Source organism: Palaemon carinicauda, chromosome 18, assembly GCF_036898095.1.
Source record: "Palaemon carinicauda isolate YSFRI2023 chromosome 18, ASM3689809v2, whole genome shotgun sequence".
Classification (NCBI taxonomy): Eukaryota; Metazoa; Arthropoda; class Malacostraca; order Decapoda; family Palaemonidae; genus Palaemon; species Palaemon carinicauda.
Window position 1 is genome coordinate 30,220,421 of NC_090742.1, and position 27,500 is coordinate 30,247,920.

The 27,500-nt window shown below is 36.3% G+C and overlaps 1 protein-coding gene across 1 annotated transcript in view; it reads right to left on the reverse strand.

Moving 5' to 3' along the window:
• LOC137657747 (adenylate cyclase type 6-like) overlaps positions 1-27,500 on the reverse strand; it is an 855,043-nt gene that overhangs the window by 231,633 nt on the left and 595,910 nt on the right. The window contains exon 3 of the mRNA XM_068392219.1: positions 20,164-20,313. Coding sequence (XP_068248320.1) covers positions 20,164-20,313 — 150 coding nt within the window. The remainder of the gene's footprint in view (positions 1-20,163; positions 20,314-27,500) is intronic.

Below are 27,500 nucleotides of genomic sequence, written 5' to 3' on the forward strand. Positions count from 1 at the left end.
TTTGTTTCTAAGCTTTTTGTTTTTTGTTCCAAATTCACTGGCATGTGCGTTATTTGTATTATGTAATACGATGTACGAACTGCATTATATTACGTAGTTTATATATGATATATTGGTTTTAATATTTTTATTATTCTTCTTAAACTTCTCTTGTAGTGTATTTCCTTACTTACCTACCTCATTGAGCTATTTTCCCTGTTGGAGCCCTTGGGCTTATAGCATCAAACTAGGTTTGTAGTTTAGCAAGTAATAATAATAATAATAATAATAATAATAATAATAATAATAATAATAATAGCAACAGACCTTAATGGGGTTGTATTAAAAGTTTTAAAATATTAACAACACAGTTAGGTGCTTTCTATTACGAAATATGTGCTTACATATATATATATATATATATATATATATATATATATATATATATATATATATATATATATATACATTTTTTTCATAAATATAAAATAGAATCTATAAATTCAGATATACCTGTATTGCATTCCCCAAGAGGAAAAAATAATATACTACGGCAAATTATGATTAATATCTGTATTCTCCTACACAAAACATGAATGTTATGGATCTACGTATGAAACTTTCCTTTATTTCACAGCACAAAGCAGCAGCAATGTCTACCTCTTTTTTATTTTTTTTTTATTTTTTTTTTTACGGAGACATATGACACCAAGTGTAAACAATAGATATTTGAACTATTTCTGAATAAAAAGTTTGCAAATTAAAAAGTTCCCTGGGTTTTAATTAACTTTACAGACTCCATATTACAAACAGAAAACGGTAAAGTTCTTGTGATTACAAAAGGCTAAATACAAATTTAACGATAAATATCTGATTTCGCTCAACTGTAAAAACTTTAAGTTTTATCCATCATCGAAATTATTCTCATAAATATTTAGCTATTTACAGATTTGAGTTAGGTTAATCGAAACTCATCAATGACGCATTACGTCATTCCCCATGCACAAATCCCAATGCAATTTGAACAATCGAAATAATACACACGACAATGTCTACTCTACTGAAAAAAAGGCAGAAATAGTTAGCTAAACGGTTAATTTATTTGTTTCTATTGATTAATGAAGCGGCCAATGGCTCTGTGTACCATTGGTCAAAAATATGCCAGAGTGGGAGGAACAAAGAAGAAAGCGAAGCCTTCAGAAATCAGGTAACAAAGAACACCCGGATATGAGACTAATGAATATAGAAAACAAAGCAAAGTCTGTATTGTTTCCATACTAGTTTTGCTTGAGTATATACCAATGTCTGATAACTGAACCGGAGTGTGTTTCAATTTCATTGCGTCAGGAAGACAAAATCCTGGTGAAAATGATGCCAAACCACTAAAGCCAGAGACAAGACTTAGCCCTGGTGTAATGGAAACGTATTGTAAGTCTTCCAAAAGGAAAGCTGAAGACCAAGCATCAAGTTTCCTCTTTGCTTAATCTGAGGAGATATGTAAATGGGAACTATATATATATATATATATATATATATATATATATATATATATATATATATATATATATATATATATACACTGTATATACACACATATATATATACATAATATATATATATATATATATATATATATATATATATGTACATATATATATATATATATATATATATACTGTATAAATATACTGTCCATATATTTTTCTACAAGTTCTATCTACCGCATCCACTTATCAATGATGATGCAAAGAAAGAAGTTGCAGTGGAAAATAATAAACAATAATCATACTTCACGGGATCCAGCATAAATGATACTTACAAATAGACAAAGAAGCCAGCCAGATCTTCCATTACGCTACGCATTGTTTCCAGGAATACCCCTTTCATCCAGGTATTTGGATTAGAACTCTCCACATAATCTATACTTCCTTGGAGAGGATGTGTAGTGGGGTGTGGGGAGGTGGGGGGGTGATGTTAGGATGGAGATGAAGGTTGCAGATTGTAGATTAGCAAGTAATGGATCCGGTTTCAGCGAATAGCTCAAATGGACAAGGTGGGTTTAACCATGGCCAAAGAAGCTATAGCCATTACATTCTGAGATGACGCCAGTGTTTACTTTTTCTAGCGAGTTAATGTCAGATTTCTCAAGTTACGGAGTGTCTGATTTTCTCTTATCAAGGAATGATTAATTTTAGAGAATGAGTGTCTAACTTTCTTAGATTTGATGTCTTTCTTTCGTAAAAGAGCATCTGACTTTCTTGTTTAGCTAGTGTCAGAATTTCTCTCGGTACTGAGTGTCTGACTTTTTCTTATGTCATTGACTTTCATGTGTTAGTGCTTGATTTTCTCTCGGGGTTGATGTATATAAGTATCTAGCTTTTCTCGGAATTAATATCTGGCTTTCTCTAGTTAATGAGTCTGACTTTCGTTGGTTAGTGTCTGTCTTTTCTCGGAGTTGATATCTGGTTTTCTCTCGTAAACGAGTATCTTACTTTCTCTTCGGGTTAATGTCAGACTTTCTCTTGTGAATGAGCGTCTAACTTCCTCTTTGAATTAGTCAGACTTTCTCTTGTGAAGTGAGATTCTAACTTTCTCTTGGAATTATTGTCAGACTTTGTCTCTGGAATGAGTGTCAGACTTTCACTCGTGAATGAGTGTCAGACTTTCTCTTGGAGTTAATGTCAGACTTTCTCTCATGAATGAGTGTTAGACTTTCTCTTGGAGTTAATGTTAGACTTCCTCTCGTGAATGAGTGTCACACTTTCTCTTGGAGTTAATGCTAGACTCTCTCGTGAATGAGTGTCAGACTTTCTCTTGGAGTTAATGTTACTCTCTCTCGTGAATGAGTGTCAAACTTTCTCTTAGAGTTATTGTTACTTTCCCTCGTGAGTGAGTGTCAGACTTTCTCTTGGAGTTAATGTTATGACTCTCTCTCGTGAATGAGTGTCAGACTTTTTCTTGGAGTTAATGTTAGACTCTCTGTCGTGAATGAGTGTCAGACTTTCTCTTGGAGTTATTGTTAGACTTTCCCTCGTGAGTGAGTGTCACACTTTCTCTAGGAGTTATTGTTAGGCTTTCCCTCGTGAATGAGTGTCAGACTTTTTCTTGGAGTTAATGTTAGATTTTCTCTCGCGAATTAGTGTTAGACTTTACCTAGTGAGTGAGTGTCAGACTTTCTCTTGGAGTAATTGTTAGGCTTTCCCTCGTGAATGAGTGCCAGACTTTCCCTTGGAGTTAATGTTGGACTTTCCTTTGTGAATGAGTGTCTCACTTTCTCTTAAGACATAGTTTCTGTCTGACATTCTCTCGCTAGTTTAGCTTAACCTTGCAGAATAGAATAACTTACTGGTATTTGCGTAGGACTTAACCGAGTAACTTCATACAGACGACAAATGCATAAACTGCACATCGAAGACTAACAAAATGTGGATAAAGTTAACATTTTCCTTTTAGGAAATTAAATTTTCCTTTTAGGAAATTAAATTTACCTATTAGGAAATTAAATTTACCTTTTAGGAAATCAAATTTTCCTTATATATCAAATATTCTCTCTCTCTCTCTCTCTCTCTCTCTCTCTCTCTCTCTCTCTCTCTCTCTCTCTCTCTCTCTCTCTCTCTCTCAAACTGCAATCTTGAGATGGATCGGGCAATTTAATTACATCCCACAGATTCACGCTGAGTTAAAAACGTTCTAAGCTACTTAAAAATATGTTATTTTGAACCCTAGAAGCAACAACTCTCCCACTATATTACTCCGTCTCAGCAGACGTTATATTGTATGCGTAGTGAATGGAACGGTTAGAAGGGAACCTGCCAAACCTTATAAATATTCTATTTTGGTCTTAAATGTCGTGAATAACATAGACAGCCAATTTCCCCTTCAATCTACCAGACAAGATTGGACGTCTCAATTTTTATCTGCTACCCCAATTGAAAGTCCAATCTTGACGCCAGAGACTGCAGTTCAGTAACTGCACCTGCAGCAACAGAAACTCCGACAACTGTCTAGGTTATTCGAACTGTTCATCTAGTAAATTCGAGAAGTTACAGAACATGAAATTAAACGCAAACGAAAAAAAAAATGGAAATCGATCGACACTTTCGTGGTTGTGTTAGAAACCAAGTTCATCAAAAATAGCGGTGTTTATTATTATCATTATCATTCCTAGCCAAGCTACAACCCTAGTTGGAAAAGCAAGATGCTATAAGCCCAAGGGCTCCAATAGGGAAAAATAGCCCAGTGAGGAAAGGAAATAAGGAAATAAATAAATGAGAACAAATTAACAATATATCATTCTAAAAACAGTAACAGCGTCAAAACTGATATGTCCTATATAAACTATTAACAACGTCAAAAACAGATATGTCATATATAAACTATAAAAAGACTCATGTCAGCCTGGTCAACATAAAAACATTAATATTGTTGGTCAGTTCTTCCTTTGTTCATTTAAGATTCTATTATTTTGATGTTCTGAGATTAGTTAGAACGGTATTGTATACACACACTACTTGCATCCTCCAGAATTAGAAAAGGTTTCACAACAACAAGGATTCGTTCCTGTAAAGCGTAATGTTGCATTCGTTTTGGAGGAGATAAATATACACATCCCTGGCATTGGTGTTAAACAAGACGCATCACACAATGAACCCTATACGAAAATAAAAACCTAAAATAGAATAATCCTTCATTCACATGTCTCGAAATCTAATCATTTCAGGTAAACACGTTACCTTGTTGCCTGTTTGCACGCTTCCGTGCAAATTAATCATCTATCCAACAGTAAATTGTATATTCATGAGTCACAAAAAAATCGCAATTTCAGAATATAAATGAAAAAAATAAAATATCATTTCAATACAGGGATGCTTCCACACATAACCTAACGTACTGTATGCACCCTGCTTAGTCATGGATGGTGAGATATGTGTATTGTTTATAATGCAGCCAAAATGGAGATTTCGGTTCAACTTTCATGTGAATGTGGGGCAGTGGTCTTTGGAAGAATACTTTATCAATTAACCTATTGTACAGGGTATCGCGTCACACCAAGGCCTTATTCTATGCACGTAAATACGTGTAATCACTTCCTAGGTACGTTTTGCAAACATTCCTATGAAATAAAGAGCAAGTGTCTGGCTATATATATATATATATATATATATATATATATATATATATATATATATATATATATATATATATATATATATATATATACATATATATATATATATATACATATATATATAAATATATATATATATATATGTATGTATATATATATATGTATATATATATATATATATATATATATATATATATATAAATACTAGGTCTCTCCCCCCTCGCGTGCATGTATATGTATCTATTTAAAAATTTAGCCGTCATTTTTGACGGGACACGTACACTAGTAAATGAAAAAAGATCACCTGGCACTTCAAGTGCCATTCCAACACCTATCTTTTTTCCTTACATACAATGATGCATAACACCAGATTAAAAACGCCTGAAGCATTGTGAGCATGTTAACAGAGATAAGAAATTGCTCGTGACTCGGAACTCCTAGTTATCGAATATCGACGCGCTGACGTGTGAAAAAAATAAATTGATCAGTATCATGAATATGGAAATCATATTGTATTCGAAACTATCCGGACTGAACTCATTTTCAAAAAGATATAACATGCATTCAAAATAAAAGATAAAAAAGAAAATATGCAGCAACACGGATATCATTTTGTAGGTATCAAAGCCTTTTGCAGAGATCATTTGAAAGCGGATGTGCTCTCTCGATAAATTAAAAAGAGTAAATAGATTCACATCTGTCGTATAGTGGAGAGAGAGAGAGAGAGAGAGAGAGAGAGAGAGAGAGAGAGAGTATGAATATCTAGGTCACAGCTGTTAGTTCAGGGTGTAGTTTAATAGTTTTATGTTTTTACTAAACTAACTACAACTCCTCTTGTTAACTAAAGAGAGGTTACATGATTCAATGCTCAGGACAACAGGGGCACAACGAGGTTTGTGGGGTTGTAGTAAAATCGTCTCGCTTCATTCGGGAATCGATAACAGTTCTTTTAGCTGGTGAGGTTTCTATCAAGGCCACTGATCTACAAGTGTTCCAACACATACAGTAGGTTACATACACAGTTAAGCGCGCGAACACACACACACACACATATATATATGTATATATGTATATATATATATATATATATATATATATATATATATATATATATACATAGGTAGTAGGTTGGCCAGGGCACCAACCCCCGCTGAGATACTTCCCCTAGAGGGTTCTTGGGACCTTCCTCTCTTTGATTACGGCTCATTTTTCCCTTTGCCTACACATATACAGAATGGTCAGACCTATTCTTTCCACATTTTCCTGTCCTCATACACCTGACAACCCTGATATTACCAAATAATTCTTCTTCACTGAAGGGGTTAACTACTGCACTGTAATTGTTGAGTGGCTAGATTCCTCTTGGTAAAGGTAGAAGAAACTTTAGCTATGGTAAGCAGCTCTTCTAGGAGAAGGACACTCCAAAATTAAACCTTTGTTCTCTAGTCTTTGGTAGTGTCATAGACTTTGTACCATGGTCGTCTTCCACTGCTTTAGGTTAGAGTTCTCTTGCTTGAGGGTACATACGGGCACGCTGTTCCATCTCTTCTCTTCCTCTTGTTTTAGGAAGTTTTAGAGTTTGTATATGAAAGAGCTATTTTAATGTTGTGGGTGTTCTAAAAGAATTTTATTTTGATTTTTCATTATATTCTTGTGGTTTATTTATTTTTCTTTCCTCACTGCACTGTTTTTTCCTGTTGTAGCCCTTGGGTTTATAGCATCTTGCATTTCCAACTAGGGCTGTAGCCTAGCTTGTAATAATACGAATAACTATATATATATACATATATATATATATATATATATATATATATATATATATATACATATATATATATATATATATATATATATACATATATATATATATATATATATATATATATATATATATATAAACACACAACAACAACAACAACAAATACAGCCGTTTCTATTTCACTGCAGGACAAAAACCTCCGACGTGTCCTTAGCCATGTCTTGAAATTGGGCATTTTCATCACCACACTGGACACTGCGGATTGGTGATGGTGGGAGACTAGCCTGATCGGTCACAGCAAACCAGCTTTGTATGCGGATCACGGCGATACATTAACCCTTTCACCACGATAAGGTATCCCCACTCAAAACGGATTATATATATATATATATATATATATATATATATATATATATATATACATATATAAATATATATATATATATATATATATATATATATATATATATATATATATACAGTACACGAGTACATAGATGATTGCAACTTATAAGAATGACAAAATTAACCTGCTAAATGCTATGACATAGGCTATAACTGTAGAAATTGATTTTAAAATAAAACCAAATTACGTCCACAGATCAAAGGGAATTTTTTTTTTCAACCCCGTGAATATAATTGGGATTCTACTGCTATAAATATGTTCTAACAGATGTCTTTCCAAATGTTGTGAATTAATTGTTGTCGGTTCCATTTGAATGACATGGAAATTTAAAAAAGAGCACAATTGAACTTTAAGATAAAAGAAAATAATTGATAAAAAGTTTGTTGAAATTAGCAGCATTAACGAGGTGGAAGCGATATCTAAAAATATGGCATCTGGGATATCCGACAGTCAGGTCACTTAGCTAGAGCACAAAATGGGAGTCGAAATATGGTTGACTTAAATCTCTAATCTAAGGAAGGGAGCCAAAGTTGAAAATATCAAGATATTTGCTCTTACTACAAAATTGGGCTAAAAACGGGTGGGTGAGCGGGGTTAACTCGGTGGTGCAAATGGACGATCGTAAGCTTTGCACATGGGAAGTTCAAATTGAATTTCACAGTTTGTAAAAATATTCTCTCATTACCTGGCGGATATTAATGCCTAGCAAGAATCGGAATTTTGGTCACTTGCTGAAAAGTAGTCACTAAATATTGGTCACACACGTGACTGAAATCTTCATTAGTGTACCAACCGCGTGTCACGCGATCGTACATAGTAACGACATTTCATTTTGTGTATATATTATGCTTGTATCTTCGCTCTCCCCTCGCACTAACAAGAACCTGAAATAACATGTCTGTTTTTCTCACCGTTAACTGTTAACCAGTGCGGTGTCGGTTGAACAGGAAATTTCCTGTTGCATTGAACCTGAAATAACGTGTCTGTTTTTCTCACCGTTAACTGTTAACCAGTGCGTTGTCGGTTAAACAGAAAATTTCCTGTTGCATTGAGTTTTTGTATATAAAGGCGAGTATTCTGTAATAAAGTTACTCAGTTGCTTTCATCCTGCTTTTGAGTCACTACCTTCTCTCGGCTCGTCACATTGGTGACCACGGAAGTCGACTCGCTCCTCCCGCCTTCCAGCCCCACTCGCCCCTCCATCGTTGGTACTATGGCGGACTCCACGGAAGTTGGCGCTGCCACTGCCCCATTAAAACTTTCGTCATTCGCCAGCGGAGAGGCGTTTGCTTGGTTTCCGCGCGCAGAAGTCCAGTTTCGCATCAAGGGCGTGACTTGCTCAACCACCAAAGCAGATTATGTTCTCGCAGCAATACCCGAGGACACCTTCCCGGAAATATCCGACTGGCTTTGTGAACAAGGAGACACCCCAATAGTGTATGACGCCCTCAAAACATACCTTCTGCAGCAGTACTCGCCGTCGCCAGCTGCCCGTATAGCAAAGCTTTTTCAGCTCTCTCAACAGATGTTGGGGGAACAAAGGGCTTCGCTCGCCCTCAGGGAAATGACCAGTATCGCTCGCCAGCAACCTGCCGCAGACGGCTCTCTTCGTGAGGTGAACCTACTTCGTGCCCTTTAGATACGCCGTTTACCAGAACCTGTACGTGCTGCCATACCCGATGTTGATAGTTTACCCATAAAGGACTTGATGATCAAAACCAACGCCCTTATGGACAGCCACTTCATGACCTCCTTCAAGGCCTCCACTCCTGACGAAGAGGACGCCTATTCAACGTCAACCGAAGCTGACGTGAATGCCGTAGGACATACACGCCTACCCCGTGACATGCTGAAGCAGCGATAAAGCCACCCACCAGCCACCACTCGCTCGCGCCCCAACAAACGACTTCTACAGCCACTTACTGCCTCCCATCCGCCGCAGTTTTGCTACTATCACAACAGATTCGGGTCAACCGCGAATAAATGTGCCAAGGATTGTCAGTGGCCAAAAAAGGTGTAAGTAGGTCATCGCTCGTGGCGGTGGCCTCCCCTGTTTCTAATCTTTTCTTTTTACATGATGCAGGAACGGGAGTGTGATTTTTGGTAGACACGGATGCTTGTCGTTCTTGCCAAGGGAATTCTTCAGGACATGATGTAGTCTGTCTACATCTGTCGACGTCCGCTTGGTAGCCGCCAACGGATCTGCGATACCCACCTACGGTTACGAGAACCTCACATTATCGTTAGGAAATGGTAAATTTAATTGCAAGTTTCTCGTTGCTGACATCACATTACCAATCCTCGGTGCGGATTTCCTCTCTCATTTCCACCTTCTGGTCGATGTCGCCCACCGACGATTGGTCAACGCAGACTCGTACTTGTCGACACCTCTTCAACCCGGCCCCTCCAGCCTCGCTCTCCACATCAGCGCACCCACGGATGCCTACGCCCACCTCCTCACGTTGTACCCGAAAATTTTCTGTCCAGAACTTCGCCAAACGCCCACGGCTCCGGCCAAGCACGGTATTTATCACCATATCAAGACGACGGGACCCTCAGTCTTTGCAAAATTCAGATGTCTGGCGCCGGAATGATTGGCAGCCGCCAAACAGACGTTCGCCGAAAAGGAGGAAATGGGCCTTCGCCAAAAGGCCTCCAGCCCATGGTCGTCACCCTTACACATCATTCTGAAGAAAAACGGCTCCCTCTGTCCGTGCGGGGATTACAGGCGCCTGAACATACAAACAGAACCGGATCACTACCCCCTCCCAAACATTGCTGACGTGACCTCCTACCTGCACAAAGCGAAGGTTTTCTCCACGCTCGACCTCCTGAAGGGGTATTATCAGGTGCCTATGAACCCAGAAGACATCCCCAAGACCGCCATCACCAATCCATTTGGTACATACACCTTCAATTACTCCTGTTTTGGCCTTCGTAATGCTGGGGCCACGTTTCAACGTCTCATGGATGGCATCTTAGGAGACCTCCCCTTCTGTGTATGTTATGTGGACGACATACTTGTGTTCTCCTCCTCAAAAGAGGAACACCTCTGTTACCTGCGCATCGTGCTCGACTGCCTGCAACAAAACGGCCTTGTAGTCCGGTATGACAAGTATACCTTTGGTGCCAACGAAGTGTCGTTCTTAGGGCACCGCATCACTCCTGAAGGAGTCCATCCCTTCCCTGAGAAGGTAGCAGCCGTTCAGGAATTCCCCGCGCCAACAATCGTAAAAGCTCTGCAGGAATTCTTGGGTATGATCAACTATTATCACCGTTTTCTGCCAGCCATTGCCGCCACTCTTGCTCCCCTCTACGCCTCCCTCAAGGGCAAGCCAAAGGACCTGAAGTGGGGTCCCCTTCAAGAAGCGGCCTTCTGCAATGCAAAGAAGGCCCTATCAACCGTTGCTGCTCTCACTTTTTCTACCCCACATGCCCCTCTCCTTCTCTCCACCGATGACAGCGACATCGCTATTGGTGCAGTACTCGAGCAGGTGGTCAAAGGCTCGCCCCGCCCATTGGCCTTCTTCAGCAGAAAACTGTCCAAGGCAGAATCGGGTTATTCTACCTTCGATTGCGAATTGCTGGTGGTGCACTTGGCTGTCCGTCACTTTCGCCATTTCTTAGAAGGAACGCCCTTCTTCATTTGCACAGACCACATGCCTCTGGTGCACGCCTTCACTCGACAGTCTGACGCCTGGTCCGCCCATCAACGCCGACATCTCTCCGCCGTGGGTGAATACAATTGCACCCTTCAATACGTCCCTGGGAAAATGAATCCCGTTGCCGATGCCCTGTCAAGAAACACATTGGCTGCTGTTCAACTGGGATTGGATTACGCCTTGGCTGAAGCCCAACGACCAGATCCAGAGTATCAAGCATATTGGACATTCTGCACGTCCCTCCGTTGGGAAGACTTCGCCCTCAAAGACTCCAACACCACTCTCCTCTGTGATGACAGTACTGGTAGACCACGACCTTGGATTCTGGCTCCCATGCACCGGCAGGTGTTTGATTTCATTCACGGCCTTTCACATCCCTCGTGCTGTTCTACTGCACAGCTGCTGAAGACGAAGTTCATTTGGCACGGCATTTCTAAGAATGCTAAGGACTGGGTCCGTGCCTGTACTTCTTGCCAAACTTCCAGGAGGGGGCACCTTTCCTCAACCTCAGCGTCGTTTCGCACACATTCACGTCGACGTTGTAGGCCCCCCTACCCACATCACAAGGACATCGTTACCTGTTTACCGTCATCGACCGCTCCACTCGTTGGCCTGAAGCCATTTCCATGGAAACTGCAACATCCGCCTTATGTACATCTGCCTTACTCTCAGGATGGATTGCAAGATTTGGTATCCCTGAGCATATTATATCCCTGAGCATATTACTTCTGACAGGGGTACCACTTTCACCTCACAATTGTGGACATCATTAGCGAATCTCCTGGGCATCACCCTACATCAGACAACTGCCTACAACCCTGCTGCCAATGGAATGGTTGAATGTTTTCATTGCACCCTCAAAGAAGCTTTGATGTCCCGCTGCAAGGACTCCAACTGGTCCTGCTGGGACTAAGGACCACTCCTAAAGATGCCCTCGACTTCTCGGCAGCTGAAATGGTGTATGGTGACCCGTTGGTCGTCCCTGCCGAATTTTTTCCTTCTGCAACCTCCTCCGACGATCTCCAGCCGCCAGACTTACAAGCCCCCAGCGAAGCATCACATACCGACAGACTTGCACTCTGCAACGCATGTCTTCCTGCGCAACGACACTAGCAAGCCACCACTAACGCCCCCTTACACGGGCCCTTTCCTTGTGATCCGACGCAGTCCGAAAGCATTCCTACTAAACATTCGTTGCAAAGAAGACTGGGTCTCCATTGATCGTCTAAAACCTGTTCATCTCCTGCTAGATGACCTGCCTACAGTTCGCCTCTCTAGATCAGGGCGCCCTATTTAACATGTACATTCTGTCATTTTTAGGGGGGAGCCATGTACCAACCGTGTGTCACACGATCGTACATAGTAACGACATTTCATTTTGTGTATATATTATGCTTGTATCTTCTCTCTCCCCTTGCACTAACAAGAACCTGAAATAACATGTCTGTTTTTCTCACCGTTAACTGTTAACCGGTGCGGTGTCGGTTGAACAGGAAATTTCCTGTTGCATTGAACCTGAAATAACGTGTCGGTTTTCCTCACCGTTAGCTGTTAACCAGTGCGGTATCGGTTGAACAGGAAATTTCCTGTTGCATTGAGTTTTTGTAAATAAAGGCGAGTGTTCTGTAATAAAGTTACTCAGTTGCTTTCATCCTGCCTTTGAGTCACAACCTTCTCTCGGCTCGTCACATTAGGATGATTTGGTACTTTAACATCGCTCAGAGCTTAAGGATCTTTGGCAGAAAAAAAAAAAAATCATGAGACAGAGAACTCAAGGAATACACTTTCAAAATGTGATTAGTTTAAGGATTTTCCAAAGATGTCCATCTGATCTTAGACAGTCAGCTTATCATTATACTTCAGAGAAAATATCCAACATCCTCACGTAACCTGGGTCACACAAGGAATGTTTGGACACAGGCAAATTCGGGGGGATGGTACTTTCCTACGCTATAACTTATCCCCCTCTCAGTTTGCCTTGTTAAGGGAAAATATGAAATAAAAAGGTAAAACAGCCCCTTCAGCCGACCTCATTAGCATTGTTAGTAACGGTGATAAATCCACAAACCGACCATTAATGTTGAAATACAGACACCATTTACGGCCATTTCCACAAATCGATGTTCATGAAAGGAATTATAAATTATTAAATAAATTATCTATAGCTTTTTCTTGGCAAATTTTTATGAAGAGCCATCCTAAAACAACAAAGTTATTGAGGACCATAAAAAATATTTTATGATACGTCGGTTAATGAATGTTTCCATATTGTGCACAAACGGGATTTTTTAATTTTGTTTTATGGAAATACAAAAGGAAATTTCCTAGAAGAGTAAGCCTCAATATACTACAGATTAAAAAAAGATTTTCAACTAGTAATAAGTTAAAGGTAAAAATATCTTATAGGCTGATTGCAAACATCACACTGATATTTATTAAAAATCTAATATTTTGTCGTTAAAATAAAATCACAATCAAAATAAAATTACAATAAAAAAAGTAAATATATTTGATTGAAAGATTCACTTGAAGTATTAACAAGCAACATATAATTAATCTAAAGTTATATAGCATCATAACTATTATAATTTACAGAAACCTCAACTTTTCATATCGTAAACATAATTAATTTCTTGAAGCTATCTAGTTACGCGGTCTATCTTTAATAGTACTTTCGTTTGAATCCAAAAATAACTTTTTGCTTACTGTCTATATAAAAAATCCCGAACAATAAACAAGATATGTTTTTCTTCTCAAATGGAACAATTTTTCCATTATATTTTCTCCTTACAAATTAATCCTCCTATCTTTCAAGTCTCAAGTGTAAAAAAAAAATAAAAAATAAAAAAAACAATAAAAAAAATAAAAACAACAACACAAATATATTTTACAATTTTTAATAAAGGAAATTTTCTCATTACAAAAAAATATGCTATTCAATTTCGGATGAAAATTAACCAGCTACTCGAAAAGACAGGTTTCTGTCCTCGAGATGAAAAACTAATTAATTTTTCTAATAAGCCTCTAAAAAAGACCTAACTGAGGTGAGCAGTACTTTTTCAGAAGACATTATTATCATCATTATCATTATTATTATTATCTTTTTTTTTTTTTTTTTTTTTTTGCAATTAACATCCACAGCTAAATTTCTATTACAATGAAATTCCTTCTTAGTTCGTTCCAGAAAAAATTAAAAAGTAGATTTATACGTCTTTTTTGTTTTTCTTTTAAAGGTCGCTTATGAATGGCAGAGACAAGAGGATTATGTCTTACAGACTGACAATATACAGCATACATATGATCAACGCCCAAGCCCTTTTTCCATCAAGCAAGAACAAGTGAGGGCTAGACAATGGCTGCTGATGATTCTGCAGGTAGACTTATTGCCTTCACAAACCCCTCATGCCTTGCTCACAAGAATGGTGAGGTTTTGTCCGTCATTGTTCTGGCACCAAACCACAGATGGTTATCATTAAAAGAGCTGTTTTTTTTATACTTATTGCAAGAATTCTCGCGTGATTTGCTATCTATTATAAAATTTGAACTGTTTTACATTTTTTTTTCCTTGAATTTGAGTATTATCTTTTCTGGGCTATTAATTTCATCGCCTTTAATTTTCATTTAATCGTTGTTTGAAGCGATAATGAGAGAGAGAGAGAGAGAGAGAGAGAGAGAGAGAGAGAGAGAGAATTCTCGTGCAGTTCATGATCAAAATGCTGAAATGTTTCAAGACTAATCTCGTAAAAGTAGAAATAATTCTAGACGACATGGAAGTGTCAGACAATGAAAATGTGGCCTTCAGGGGAAGGCAGTAGCTTGTATCTTTTAAGGTAATGAACACACCACATTATCAGTACGAAAACACAATCAATAACCTCATGAAAGACTTCTAGTGATTTGAAGAGCAAAGAGAGAGAGAGAGAGAGAGAGAGAGAGAGAGAGAGAGAGAGAGAGAGAGAGAGAGAGAGAGAGAGAGATCGTTTATTGACCTGCAAATAAATTAGGCAAAAAAATGCGCCTGTCAGTTTGTTTACAGATAGGGGCGAGTGAAAGGCGTTTTCTCATTAACAATTCTATTCAATCCATCACTTACTTTATTATGCATTTATAGACTTCCCTCTCAAGAATTTCTTATGATTTTCTAAAAAATTTAAAGAATAAAATATAAAAGGTATGATTATTTCACATACACTAAAACAATTCCTTAAGATTTTCCAAAATTTAAAATTGATAAAATATAAGAGCCATGATAACTTCATATACACTAATCTAATTCCATAAGATTTTCTAAAAAATTTGAAGAATAAAATATAAAAGTCATGATTATTTTACATACACTAACACAATTCCTAAAGATTTTCCAAAATTTAAAATTAATAAAATATAAGAGCCATGATAACTTCATGTACACTAATCTAATCCCAAAAGATTTTCCAAAATTTGAAAATAATGAAATGCAAGTCATGATAATTTCATATACACGAAAACAATTTCTTAAAATTTTCAAAAATTTTAAAATAATTAAATGTAAGAGGCATGATAACTTCGTCTAGATTAAAACAATTCCTTAAGATTTCCCAAAATTTGAAAATGATAAAATATAAGTTTTGATAACTTCATATATACCTAAACAAGCTCTTGAGGTTTTCCAAAATTTGAAAATAATAAAATATAAGAGGCATGATAACTCCATCTACATTAAAACAATTCCTTAAGATCTCCCAACTTTTGAAAATAATAAAATATAAGTCTTGATAACTTCATATATATTAAAACAATTCCTAAAGATTTTCCAAAATTTTAAAATAATAAAATATAAGTCTTGATAACTTCATATACATTAAAATAATTACTTATGATCTCCCAACTTTTGAAAATAATAAAATATAAGTCTTGATAACTTCATATATATTAAAACAATTCCTAAAGATTTTCCATAAATTTAGAATAATAAAACATGTCTTGATAACTTCATATACAATAAAACAATTCCTTAAGATTTTCCAAAATTTCAAAATAATGAAATATAAGTCTTGATAACTTCATATACAATAAAACAATTCCTTAAGATTTTCCAAAATTTCAAAATAATGAAATATAAGTCTTGATAACTTCATATACAATAAAACAATTCCTTAAGATTTTCCAAAATTTTAAAATAATGAAATATAAGTCTTGATAACTTCATATACAATAAAACAATTCCTTAAGATTTTCCAAAATTTCAAAATAAGGAAATATAATATTCATAATCATTTCAAATACACTAACTAACGGATGTATTTTCTGAGCCGGAAATATTCACATCATTAGCTGCTATCAAGTGAAAGATTTTTCTCGGCATAATCTCTGCCCTATTTATGTATGAGATCATCTTGAGGAAATTTTACCTAACCTAACCAAAGCTGTTAGATCCCTTTAGTCTACACCATCTGAGAAGGAAAAATCAGAATCGTATACTACATTTGAATAATTAGATACTGAAAACTTAATAAACATGAGAGAAAAAGATTTACAACTGGAAATTCAGAGACGAATCCGTATAAAGTGAACATTAAATTGACGAAAATGTCGGTTTTCCATGTTCGTGCTCATTCAAGATCATTAAAAACCACTTCTTTAATTTGTCTGATGTATATAATTTTGGAAACACTTCTTTACTTCGTCTGAGCTTCACACTAATAAAACCATTTCGCTTCTTCGCCTGACGTTTGCAATATTAAAATAGCTTCCATACTTTGTGTGACGTTTCTAACATTAAAAACACTTCTCTAATTCATCAGAGATTTACAACGACAAAACACTTCTCTATTTTGCCCAAACTGTTTTCCTTGTTTGAGCCCTTGGCCTTAAATAAAGATACGCTTATGCCAGTAAGGAACTTATCTCTATAGCAGTCAGTAAATATTGTTTAGGTGTGAATTGGAATGGGAGTCCTGATGTGGAGCTCTGGACTCTTTAAATCTACGGAGTCAACCTTGATGATAATAACTGAACTAATATAAACTGGGAGATGATATATATATATATATATATATATATATATATATATATATATATATATTTATATATATATATATATATATATATATATATATATATATATATATATATATATAAATATATATATATATATATATATATATATATATATATATATATATATATATTTATATATAAATATATATATGTATATATATATATATATATATATATATATGTGTGTGTGTGTGTGTGTGTGTGTGTGAATCCTGTTCCCTAGTTAAGATTTAATGTCCAATAGTAACATAACCTACATTAATTCGTGAGTTTCCAAAGCTGCTGTTGCGGCAATGACTCAAGGCCACATTTATTGTTATCTCTTTGCCCATTAAACTACAATACTTACTACAAATATTTTCAATATACTTATAACATTAAATTTAGACATTTTTAATGAGGCAATGGCACTTCAAGTCTTTAATAAATGCACTTAAATATGCCACCAAAATCCTTGAACAAGTGACAAGAAATGATCCAATCCCTCCGGCCTCACATTTTGCAGTATCAGCAGTTACTGATGGTGTTTGAAATATGCAGAGTTTAAATCTCTGGGGCGGTTGAGTAGCTAGGACATTCAACAGATGGTTCGAATCCACATAGAGAATAAAGCCTGCCTGACACTTACGCGCATTCCTGGCACGCACTGGCACGAATTGATGCGCGAACTCGCGTGAACGAGCCGTGAAAATGTCGTGAACAGTGCGGGATCTCGCGTGCCAGAGCGTACCAATGCGTGCCATGCGCGCCCAGAACTTTGAAATGTTTAAAGTTTGGGGCACGCATTGGCACGCACTAAATGGCCGTGAAATAGTCGTGAACGATGCGCCAACTGGAGTGAACTGGAGTGAACAGTGCGGGAACTGGCGTGAACTGGAGTGAACGATGCGGGAAGTGGCGTAAACTTTATAATGAAGAGAAACAAAAAGGAAACGAAAAAATTACTGAAAAGGAAAGAAAAATAAACCTAATAAATTTTTATAATTGCTGTTTTAATGTAAAAAAAAATGATATCTTATTTCAAACTATTTCTATAACTTTATAATGAAGAGAAACAAAAAGGAAACGAAAAAAATTAATGAAAAGGAAAGAAAAATAAACCTAATAAATTTTTATATTTGCTGTTTTATTGTGAAAAAAAATTATATCTTATTTCAAACTATTTCTATAACTTTATAGTGAAGAGAAACAAAAAGGAAACGAAAAAATTAATGAAAAGGAAAGAAAAATAAACCTAATAAATTTTTAGATTTGCTGTTTTAATGTGAAAAAAAAATTATATCTTATTTCAAACTATTTTTATAACTTTATAATGAAGAGAAACAAAAAGGAAACGAAAAAATTAATGAAAAGGAAAGAAAAATAAACCTAATAAATTTTTATATTTGCTGTTTGAATGTAAAAATAAAATGATGTCTTATTTCAAACTATTTCTATAACTTTATAATGAAGAGAAACAAAAAGGAAACGAAAAAAATTAATGAACAGGAAAGAAAAATATAAACCTAATAATTGTTTATATTTTCTGTTTGAATGTAAAAATAAAATGATGTCTTATTTCATGCACACACTAATTTTCCTCTATTACCAATCAAGACCCAAAACTTTTGTTTTAAATAAAAATGAACTGAAAAATAAACCCAAGAAATTTTTAAGTTTGCTGTTTGAATGTAAAAATAAAATGATGTTTTATTTCATCAACATACTTATTCTTCTTTATTACCTTAAAATGAAGAGCAAAACAAATTTTTTCTGTTTGCTGTTTTAATGTAAAAATTAAATGATTTCTTATTTCAACACACTTTTTTTCTCTATTACCTTGAAATCAACAGCCTAAAAACTTTTCATGTTTGCTGCTTTTAATGTTAAAATAAAATGCTTTCATAATACTTGTACATATTTTATGTCTGCTATTTATATGTAAATCAAATGCTTTCTTATTGAAACAAAAATAAAGGGCAACAAAAAATACAAAAAGATACGTTTCTTCTCCTCAATGTAATGGTGTCTCTGACAGAAAGCATTGTTGTCTCTTCCGAAGCCAATCCAAGAATGTCCTCGGGTTGGAGAAGCCCCGCTTTTATATGGAGTGGCCAATTCGTGAACTGGCGTGAACGATGCGGAAACGATGCGGAATGATGAGTGAACTCGCGTGAACGTGTCGTGAACTTCTCGTGAACTACGCGTGCCAATTCGTGCCATCGCGTGAACGTCGCGTGAACGTCGCGTGGACGATGCGCGAACTTGAGTGAACTGGTTGTGAACAGTGCGGGAAAGGCGCGCATCAATGCGTGCCAGTGCGTGGCAAAAATGCATGCAAGTGTCAGGCAGGCTTAACAAACATACTAAATCATGTGTATCATCAAACAACTGGGCTTAAGAAACCATAAAACAGAACTCAATTTAAAAATACATCCGTTTCATCTATCTGGAAGGCAACAAACTTACATAACGGCTACACAAGAACACACAACAATTTTAAATAAAAAAGTTATGCTTTAGTTTTCAATTTAATTTGTCACTATCAGAAGAGTCCGCGTCCGCTCAATAGGCCGATGTGGTAACGTCCCTGAATGTTGACTGAGGTTAGAGTCCCGCTCAAACTCGTTAGTTTCTTTGGTCGCTGCAACCTCACCATCATAGTGAGCTAAGGATGGGGTTTATGGGGGATCCTATAGGTCTATCTGTTGAGTCATCAGGAGACATAGCCTGGCCCTCCTTGGTCCTAGCATGGGTGGAGAGGGGCTAGGGCACTGAACATATCTATATATGGTCAGTCTCTCGGGCATTGTCCTGCTCGATTGGGAAATGTCACTGTCCCTTGTCTCTGCTATTCATGAGCGGCCTTTCAACCTTTCAACATTTCATTATAGGCCTACTCATTAGGCTTCTCATAACCTACGAAATAAATTATGTACTTGATGGCCAATAGACTATCGTGAAGTGAAGCTATGTAGTGAAAAAATATGGGAATAGACATAAGAATAACAGACATCGTTGATAATGCCAATAAAATCTGTATCACTATATCACGGTGCATTTAAAGGGGTGGCTTTGCTAGGTAAAGTTGATCCGCATCGGGATGGAACCGCTCTCTCTCTCTCTCTCTCTCTCTCTCTCTCTCTCTCTCTCTCTCTCTCTCTCTCTCTCTCTCTCTCTCTCTCTCTCGAATAAATTTGGTTTCCCTTACCTGTTGCTGGTTTTCTTTCTGGATGCTGATCCTAGAGGCAACGCACTGTCTCGTCTCTATGAAAGCTTGGCGTCTTGCTGCCTCCCCGGCGTGATGGGTGAACACGCCCGCCACGTTCACACACACGAACAACACGCAGTTTGCCACCATCTGAAATGCACAAGCAGGAGAATTTAGTGACTAGTGAGAAAAGCAAAAATTAAAGGAGTAAAGTAAAATTCACAAATAAATACATTTAGTAATATGTTTCAAAAGAGCGTTTGAATAGTACAATGAAGAACCTTTATCTGTAATACATATCCTTAGACCTATTTAAACACACAGTGTTAGTAAATCCGAAGCCAACGAGTTACGTTTCCGTTATCACTTATTACACTTGCCGGTCTAGATATCAGAAATATCGACTACTTTAAGGAAAAGTTGGTACCAAGATACAGAAACATGGTAAAAAAAACGTGATCTTGTCACGCCATCATCCAAAATCTATTCACTTTCGTGACATCATCAGCGGATTACTGATTGCATCATTATTTGCCAATTTAGGATCCAGTCTTAGTTCCTTACAGGTAAATTCCAATTCAACTCTAAGAAACACACTTGCAAATCTCCTTTTGTAGCCCAAGTCTTTATTCTGGGTGCAAGTAGTTATAGCTAATTATTACTTAACAAGTGCAGTTCGCGAAACGTTTTACCGAAACAAGGATGGCTCAGTTACATGAACATTTGACCCCATTTGTTGTTTTTGTATAAGTAAGCGTTTTGCCAGAATAGGCTCTTGCGATTGGATTATTCCACGTAATAAAGGCTTAAAAGAAAGTACAGTTACCAGAGAAGTAGAGAAAGGATTGAAAACGTATTACATCCCCGGTATCCTAGATTTCAGCATTGGCTGTTATGATGCTTATCTCTAATCAATAACCTACCGGTAATTACAGTGCAAAGATACGGTATACCACACTTCTGGGACCTTTTCCTCACTCGGACATACTGTACAAACCATGGTAGCAAACATACTGAAGCATCTTGGAGATTCCCTAACTAAAGTTAGTCCACTTACAGGTAAACAGATGAAAATAGGAATTTTCCAGCCTTCCTGGTGTTCGCTGCTTTTGAACATTTGTCTAAATCTTAATATCAATATTTTGTAAATGAGCAGAACCTTTAAAACATCATATTCAATATATATATCAAAATTACGGAATTTGTTACTCGTTGTTACATGAAATTGGTACCTAAAACCGGCATCATCAGGAATGATATGAAATTTAAAACAGATGAGACACTTATATGTCATGGAATTCTTTAAACTGAAAACTTACACGATACTTGTAGATGGTATTTACCCATATATCATATTGAAGACGACATTCTATGGGCCATCGGAGACATGAAACTGGCATTTCTAAAATAATACAAACTCTAGGCCTTCTTTTTTCATTATTGCTATAAAAAGAATTTCAGGACCATTTTGCATTGATGATACGAAACTAACAGCTGCCATTTTTCCCAAGCATGATGCAGGACATCAACCTAATGTTTTACAGCTGGTGAAACCACACCCAATATGATTTCTATGTAAAGCCTTATTTAAAAAACATTAAAACTCTCGTTGTTTTACCTTTTACATAGAGTATACATCATGCGGATTTTATTAAGTCGCAATTTTGTCAACAACAACAACAACAACAAAAACAACAACAACAACTATAATAATAATTATAATAATAATATATACCACTATATATTTTTTCAAATAATAATACGAATAACAAGAACTTAGACATTAATGATAAATAAATATTCTTAACAAAGGTATTATAAATAAAAAAAATACTAACTAAAAACAACATTAACTATAGTCTATTTTTTATAGCGGTGCATATTTGCACTTGACTCACAGGGGTGCCCTTTTAGCTCGGAAAGATTCCTGATACCTGATTGGTCGGAAGTATTTTTGTCCGAACACCTTCATTGTTCTCGAATGATTACCAAGTAATGTGAATCGAAACTTATTTATTAACCTATATTTCTCCATCATATATATGTTTTGTCAATAAACAATGTGAAAGAATAAATATATTATAAAGAATCGTCTTGGTAAGTCTAAATTTAATAACACAATCCGTCGAAGTCAACGACAGAAGCTTGTTTTCGGATGCACGCTTTGTAATTTTGTAATTTTTCACATATTTTAACACAAATTGGGATAGATTACACTCAGCATAAGTTAAACATGTTATTATAAACTTTCTTTAAATACCAGAACTTACCAAAAACATGGAATTAATAAAACCCGATATTTGTGAAAACTTATGGGGAGGTGAAAGAACAGCCTGTAGCGGCCTGGCGGAAAAACGATCCCTTTTGACTCGTAGACGCAGTTTGTTTTTTTCTTTCGTAATATAGTTCGGCCTATTCCTTTCAGTTTAAATAGTCTTCCATTGTTTCTCTTCGTATTATTTTGCTTAGTATTTTCCCACATTCCTGTTCCTCACCGAATATCTATCTATTTTCCCCGATATCCCTTCTTTCATATAGGCCTATGTGATATCCGCACTACGATTCCTTATGTTTTGCACCTTACGTCAGTAAGTATGTAAATAATAATAACAACATAAATTTTATGCTGTGTAGCAAGTATAATCTATTCTGTAAACCTGATATTAAGCATAGTATTTTTTTATTCCCGCCTTTACACTATTTTAATGAGACTAGCACGCCCTTCCCTTCAAGCCATCACTTTCGACAGAGGATAAGAAATAAGGAATCGTAGTGCGGATATCCCATATATGAAAGAAGGGATATCGGGGAAAATAGATAGATATTAGGTGAGGAACAGGAATGTGGGAGAATACTAAGCAAAATAATACGAAGAGAAACAATGGAAGACTATTTAAACTGAAAGGAATAGGCCGAACTATATTACGAAAGAAAAAAACAAACTGCGTCTACGAGTCAAAAGGGATCGTTTTTCCGCCAGGCCGCTACAGGCTGTTCTTTTACCTCCCCATAAGTTTTCACAAATATCGGGTTTTATTAATTCCATGTTTTTGGTAAGTTCTGGTATTCAAAGAAAGTTTATAATAACATGTTTAACTTATGCTGAGTGTAATCTATCCCAATTTGTGTTAAAATATGTGAAAAATTACAAAATTACAAAGCATGCATCCGAAAACAAGCTGCTGTCGTTGACTTCGACGGATTGTGTTATTAAATTTAGACTTACCAAGACGATTCTTTATAATATATTTATTCTTTCACATTGTTTATTGACAAAACATATATATGATGGAGAAATATAGGTTAATAAATAAGTTTCGATTCACATTACTTGGTAATCATTCGAGAACAATGAAGGTGTTCGGACAAAAATACTTCCGACCAATCAGGTATCAGGAACCTTTCCGAGCTAAAAGGGCACCCCTGTGAGTCAAGTGCAAATATGCACCACTATAAAAAATAGAGTATAGAGGGGCACTCAGTAGACCTCCGCTGCGGCAGCTTATTTCTCAACCTTTTGCACGACCTTGACCTTTGACCTTAACATTTATTAATTGGCATGGATTTTCATAAACTCAAATATGAACCAAGTTTGAAGTCTCTGTGATAATAATGTCAAAACTTATGGCTGATTACGTGACCTTGACCTTTGACCTTCCAAAATTTAATAATTTCCAGATCTTTACACAACAGTTCAAAATTCCTGCAAGTTTCTTTACTTTACAATTCAAATTGTGGCCGTATGGTTGATACCGGAATTTGAAGTTTTGCTTGACCTTGACCATGGACTCGACATTAACCTTCGACCTTAGCATGTATTCATTAGCGGGGATTTTATATACACTCAAATTGAACTAAGTTTGAAGTTTTGTGACAACGATGTCCAAACTTATGGCTGATTACGTGAATTGGACATTTTGCTTGTCCGTGATCCTGACCTTTGACCTTGACCTGCAAGTTTCATAACTCTACGATCAAACTGTGACCAAGATGGTGTTCACTAACAAACACACAGACACACAAACAATTGGTAAAACATAACTTCGCTGGCGGAGGTAAAAATAGTAAATAAAATAACGATATTAAACAGAGAAGCACTCAGTAGAACGCAGACCTCCATCAGGGCAGCTTATTTCTCGACCTTTTGGACTGATTTTGGACGTTTTGCTCATCCGCGACCTTGACCTTTGACCTTCCAAAATTTAATGATTTCCAGCTTTATAATTTATATAAGTTTAAAATCCCTGCAAGTTTCATTACTTTATGATTAAAATTGTGGTCGTATGGTTGGTGACCGGAATTTGACCTTTAGCTTTACTTTGACATTGGACTCGACCTTGACCTTCCACCTTAACTTGTATTAATTGGCGTGGATTTTCATACACTCTAATATGAACTAATTCTGAAGTCTCAGTAACAACGATGTACAACTTATGGCCGATTACGTGAATTGGACATATTGCTTGACCGTGACCTTCCACAATTTAATCATTTACAGCTTTGTACATAACAGTTAATCCCAGCAAGTTTCATTACTCTACGATTAAAATTGTGTCCAGGAACCTGTTCACTAATAAACACACACACACAAACGAACACACAAACAGGGGGTAAGACATAATCTCCTTCCACTTTCGTTGGCGGAGGTAATAAAAGGAAAAAATACAATACCAATAATATCATCCAATAAACACAGGTGAAAAAGGAAATGGTTCTTTCAACCGATATCAATATTTGACGTTATTTGCGGACGACTTCAACTCTATTGGAAACTATGATGCAGAAATAAACACACAGAAGTGGAAGGGAAACTCTTTGGGGGAGTCCTCCTTACTTTTAAAACAAACTTAATTGGACTCTTGACTCGGTTGTCAAGTACATGCTAAAGGGAACGAGAGAACTGTCAACAACTTATCGATTTCGAAGATATTCAAATATATTCGCAAAAAGCAAAACTTGGTGAAAAGGTTTGCGTATCGCCATGATCACCAAAGCTGTATTAATTAGGACCACCCATACTACGTTGGTTTGCAGTGAGCGATCGGACCAAAGTCTCCCACCATCAACAATCTGCAATGGCCAAACCCTAGACATCAATAAAATAAACCGTCTCGTCTCCAGTCCCAGCGGCAGTGGAATATCTTTCCAAGATGGAGGACAGATACGTCCCACTGTAGGGGGTGCTACAAATCTCTGGAATAAAACAGGCCACCTTTGGAAACTGAACCCTGCATCTTACAATGTAAGGACCCAATCTAGGGAGACAGAAAGAAGATCTTGCTGTGCTATTACAAAAGCCGAAGGAAATAAATTGGCTTATAATAGGATTGAGTGAAATTAGAAGAACTGGAGAATCTTATTTAGAGTTAAAGGAGGACCATATACTTTGCTTCAGAGGACATGAAAAGAACAATGAAAGGGAGTGGGTTTTTATATCAATAAAAATCTCGAAAATAACATAGAAGATTTTTGTAGTATCACTGATAGAATTGCAAGAATAATTATCAGACTAAATAAGAAGTATAAACCAAAGATCCTTCAAACGTATGCATCCCATACAGAGGAAGAAATGACTTTACATGAAGATCTAAACTTAATTTACATTTGTTTTAGGTAATTTCAATGCTAAAGTATGTCAAAAGAAAAAAAAAAGAGAATCAGCAGTAGGTAAATTTCCAGTATGCACAAGAAATGGCAGAGGAGGCATGCTTGTAGATTTTGCTGAAATGAATTGTCTAAAAATCATGAACAACATTTTTTATAACTAACATTGAATATGGCGATGGAGAAGCCCTAATGAAGGAACAAAAAATGAAATAGATTTTAATCTCAGTAAAAAAGTTAATTTAGTTAAAGATGTATCAGTGTTAAACAAGATAAATTCAAGCGACCATACAATGGTGAGAAGTACAACTTGTCTAGAATGAGTTTTTTTGCGACAATATATATGTTTTACGCACACACACATACACTGACAAACACACACACACATACTCTGACAAACACACACACACACGCACACACACACACACACACATATATATATATATATATATATATATATATATATATATACACATATACATACATATATATATATATATATATATATATATATATATATATATATATATATATATATAAATCAAATTTTACCTTTTTATTCGTAATTCTAGATCTGGCTTAGACAAAACATGAAAAGCAAGAAATAAGGAGAAAAGGGAGGATTAACTTTTTGAGGACCAATTTGCACGTCACAACATCCATCCACAACACCGAAGAAGTATGAAAATGTGTAAGATTTGGGAAACAGAAGAAGGATGAGAATTTAAAAGCTATGCAGCTCAGGAAAATTATCAACTGTAATTTTTTCCTACCTAAGGCGAGGCGAGGCCGTATTCAAACAAAGTTTACAATTGTAAAAACTGACAGAAACAAAATAAATTTGAACAAAAGCTTACATGCTTACTTTTTAGTCAGCCAGAAATGATAACTAAGTGACGTGAACTGTTGTAAAAAATAGATAAATGACCGAGTTAAATATAAGATAGTATTTTCGAAAATATAAGAGCCCATCCATTGAAATTATACTCGTTCGTTCCATAAATATGAAAACAACTAAGCGTAGCACATCGTCGTCTAAGACAATAAAGGGAAGATTGGAAAGTCGGTTGAAGTTCGGTGGGCAATCGCTCGCTTTAGTAGGGTGAGCAAGCAACAGGTGGCGCTAATCAATAGTGTTTAAAAGTCCATCATGAATGGCAGAGGCTAGGGACAGGACAATGTCCTGAAGACTGACCATGTATACGTATGATCAGCGCATAAGACCTCTCTTCAAGTTAGGACAAGGGAGGGCCAGGCAATAGCAACTGATGTTTGAAATCAGTTGCTCGTTTACTTGAGCCCTTCATAAATGTTGTCGCCGTATGTCGAACGAGTAGTTTTTTGTGCTTGTCAACACTTAAGAATGAACTAGCGTGATATAGTGCATGTTTCCACTTATTCGCCAACGTAAAGTAAAGGTAAGGTTTTGTAGATTTAATGTTAATAATTATGACCTTTACTGACAAAATGGGTGTACTTTACCTCAATCTGAGTGTAGACTGGGTATTTCCAGGTTAAGAAGAGTACGAGTAGATCTTATTTTACTAATGTAGGCCTGGTCTACACAAGCACGTGCTGCTTGAAACAAAACACTAAACACAGAATCGAAGCAGATTTCTAGAGCCTAGGCCTACTAAAAAAATGATACGATTTTTATCATACTATAGACAATACCACGCCTCACACTACTTCACTTTTACCTTCTTGGTTTATTTCTGAGCCAAGGTCCTACT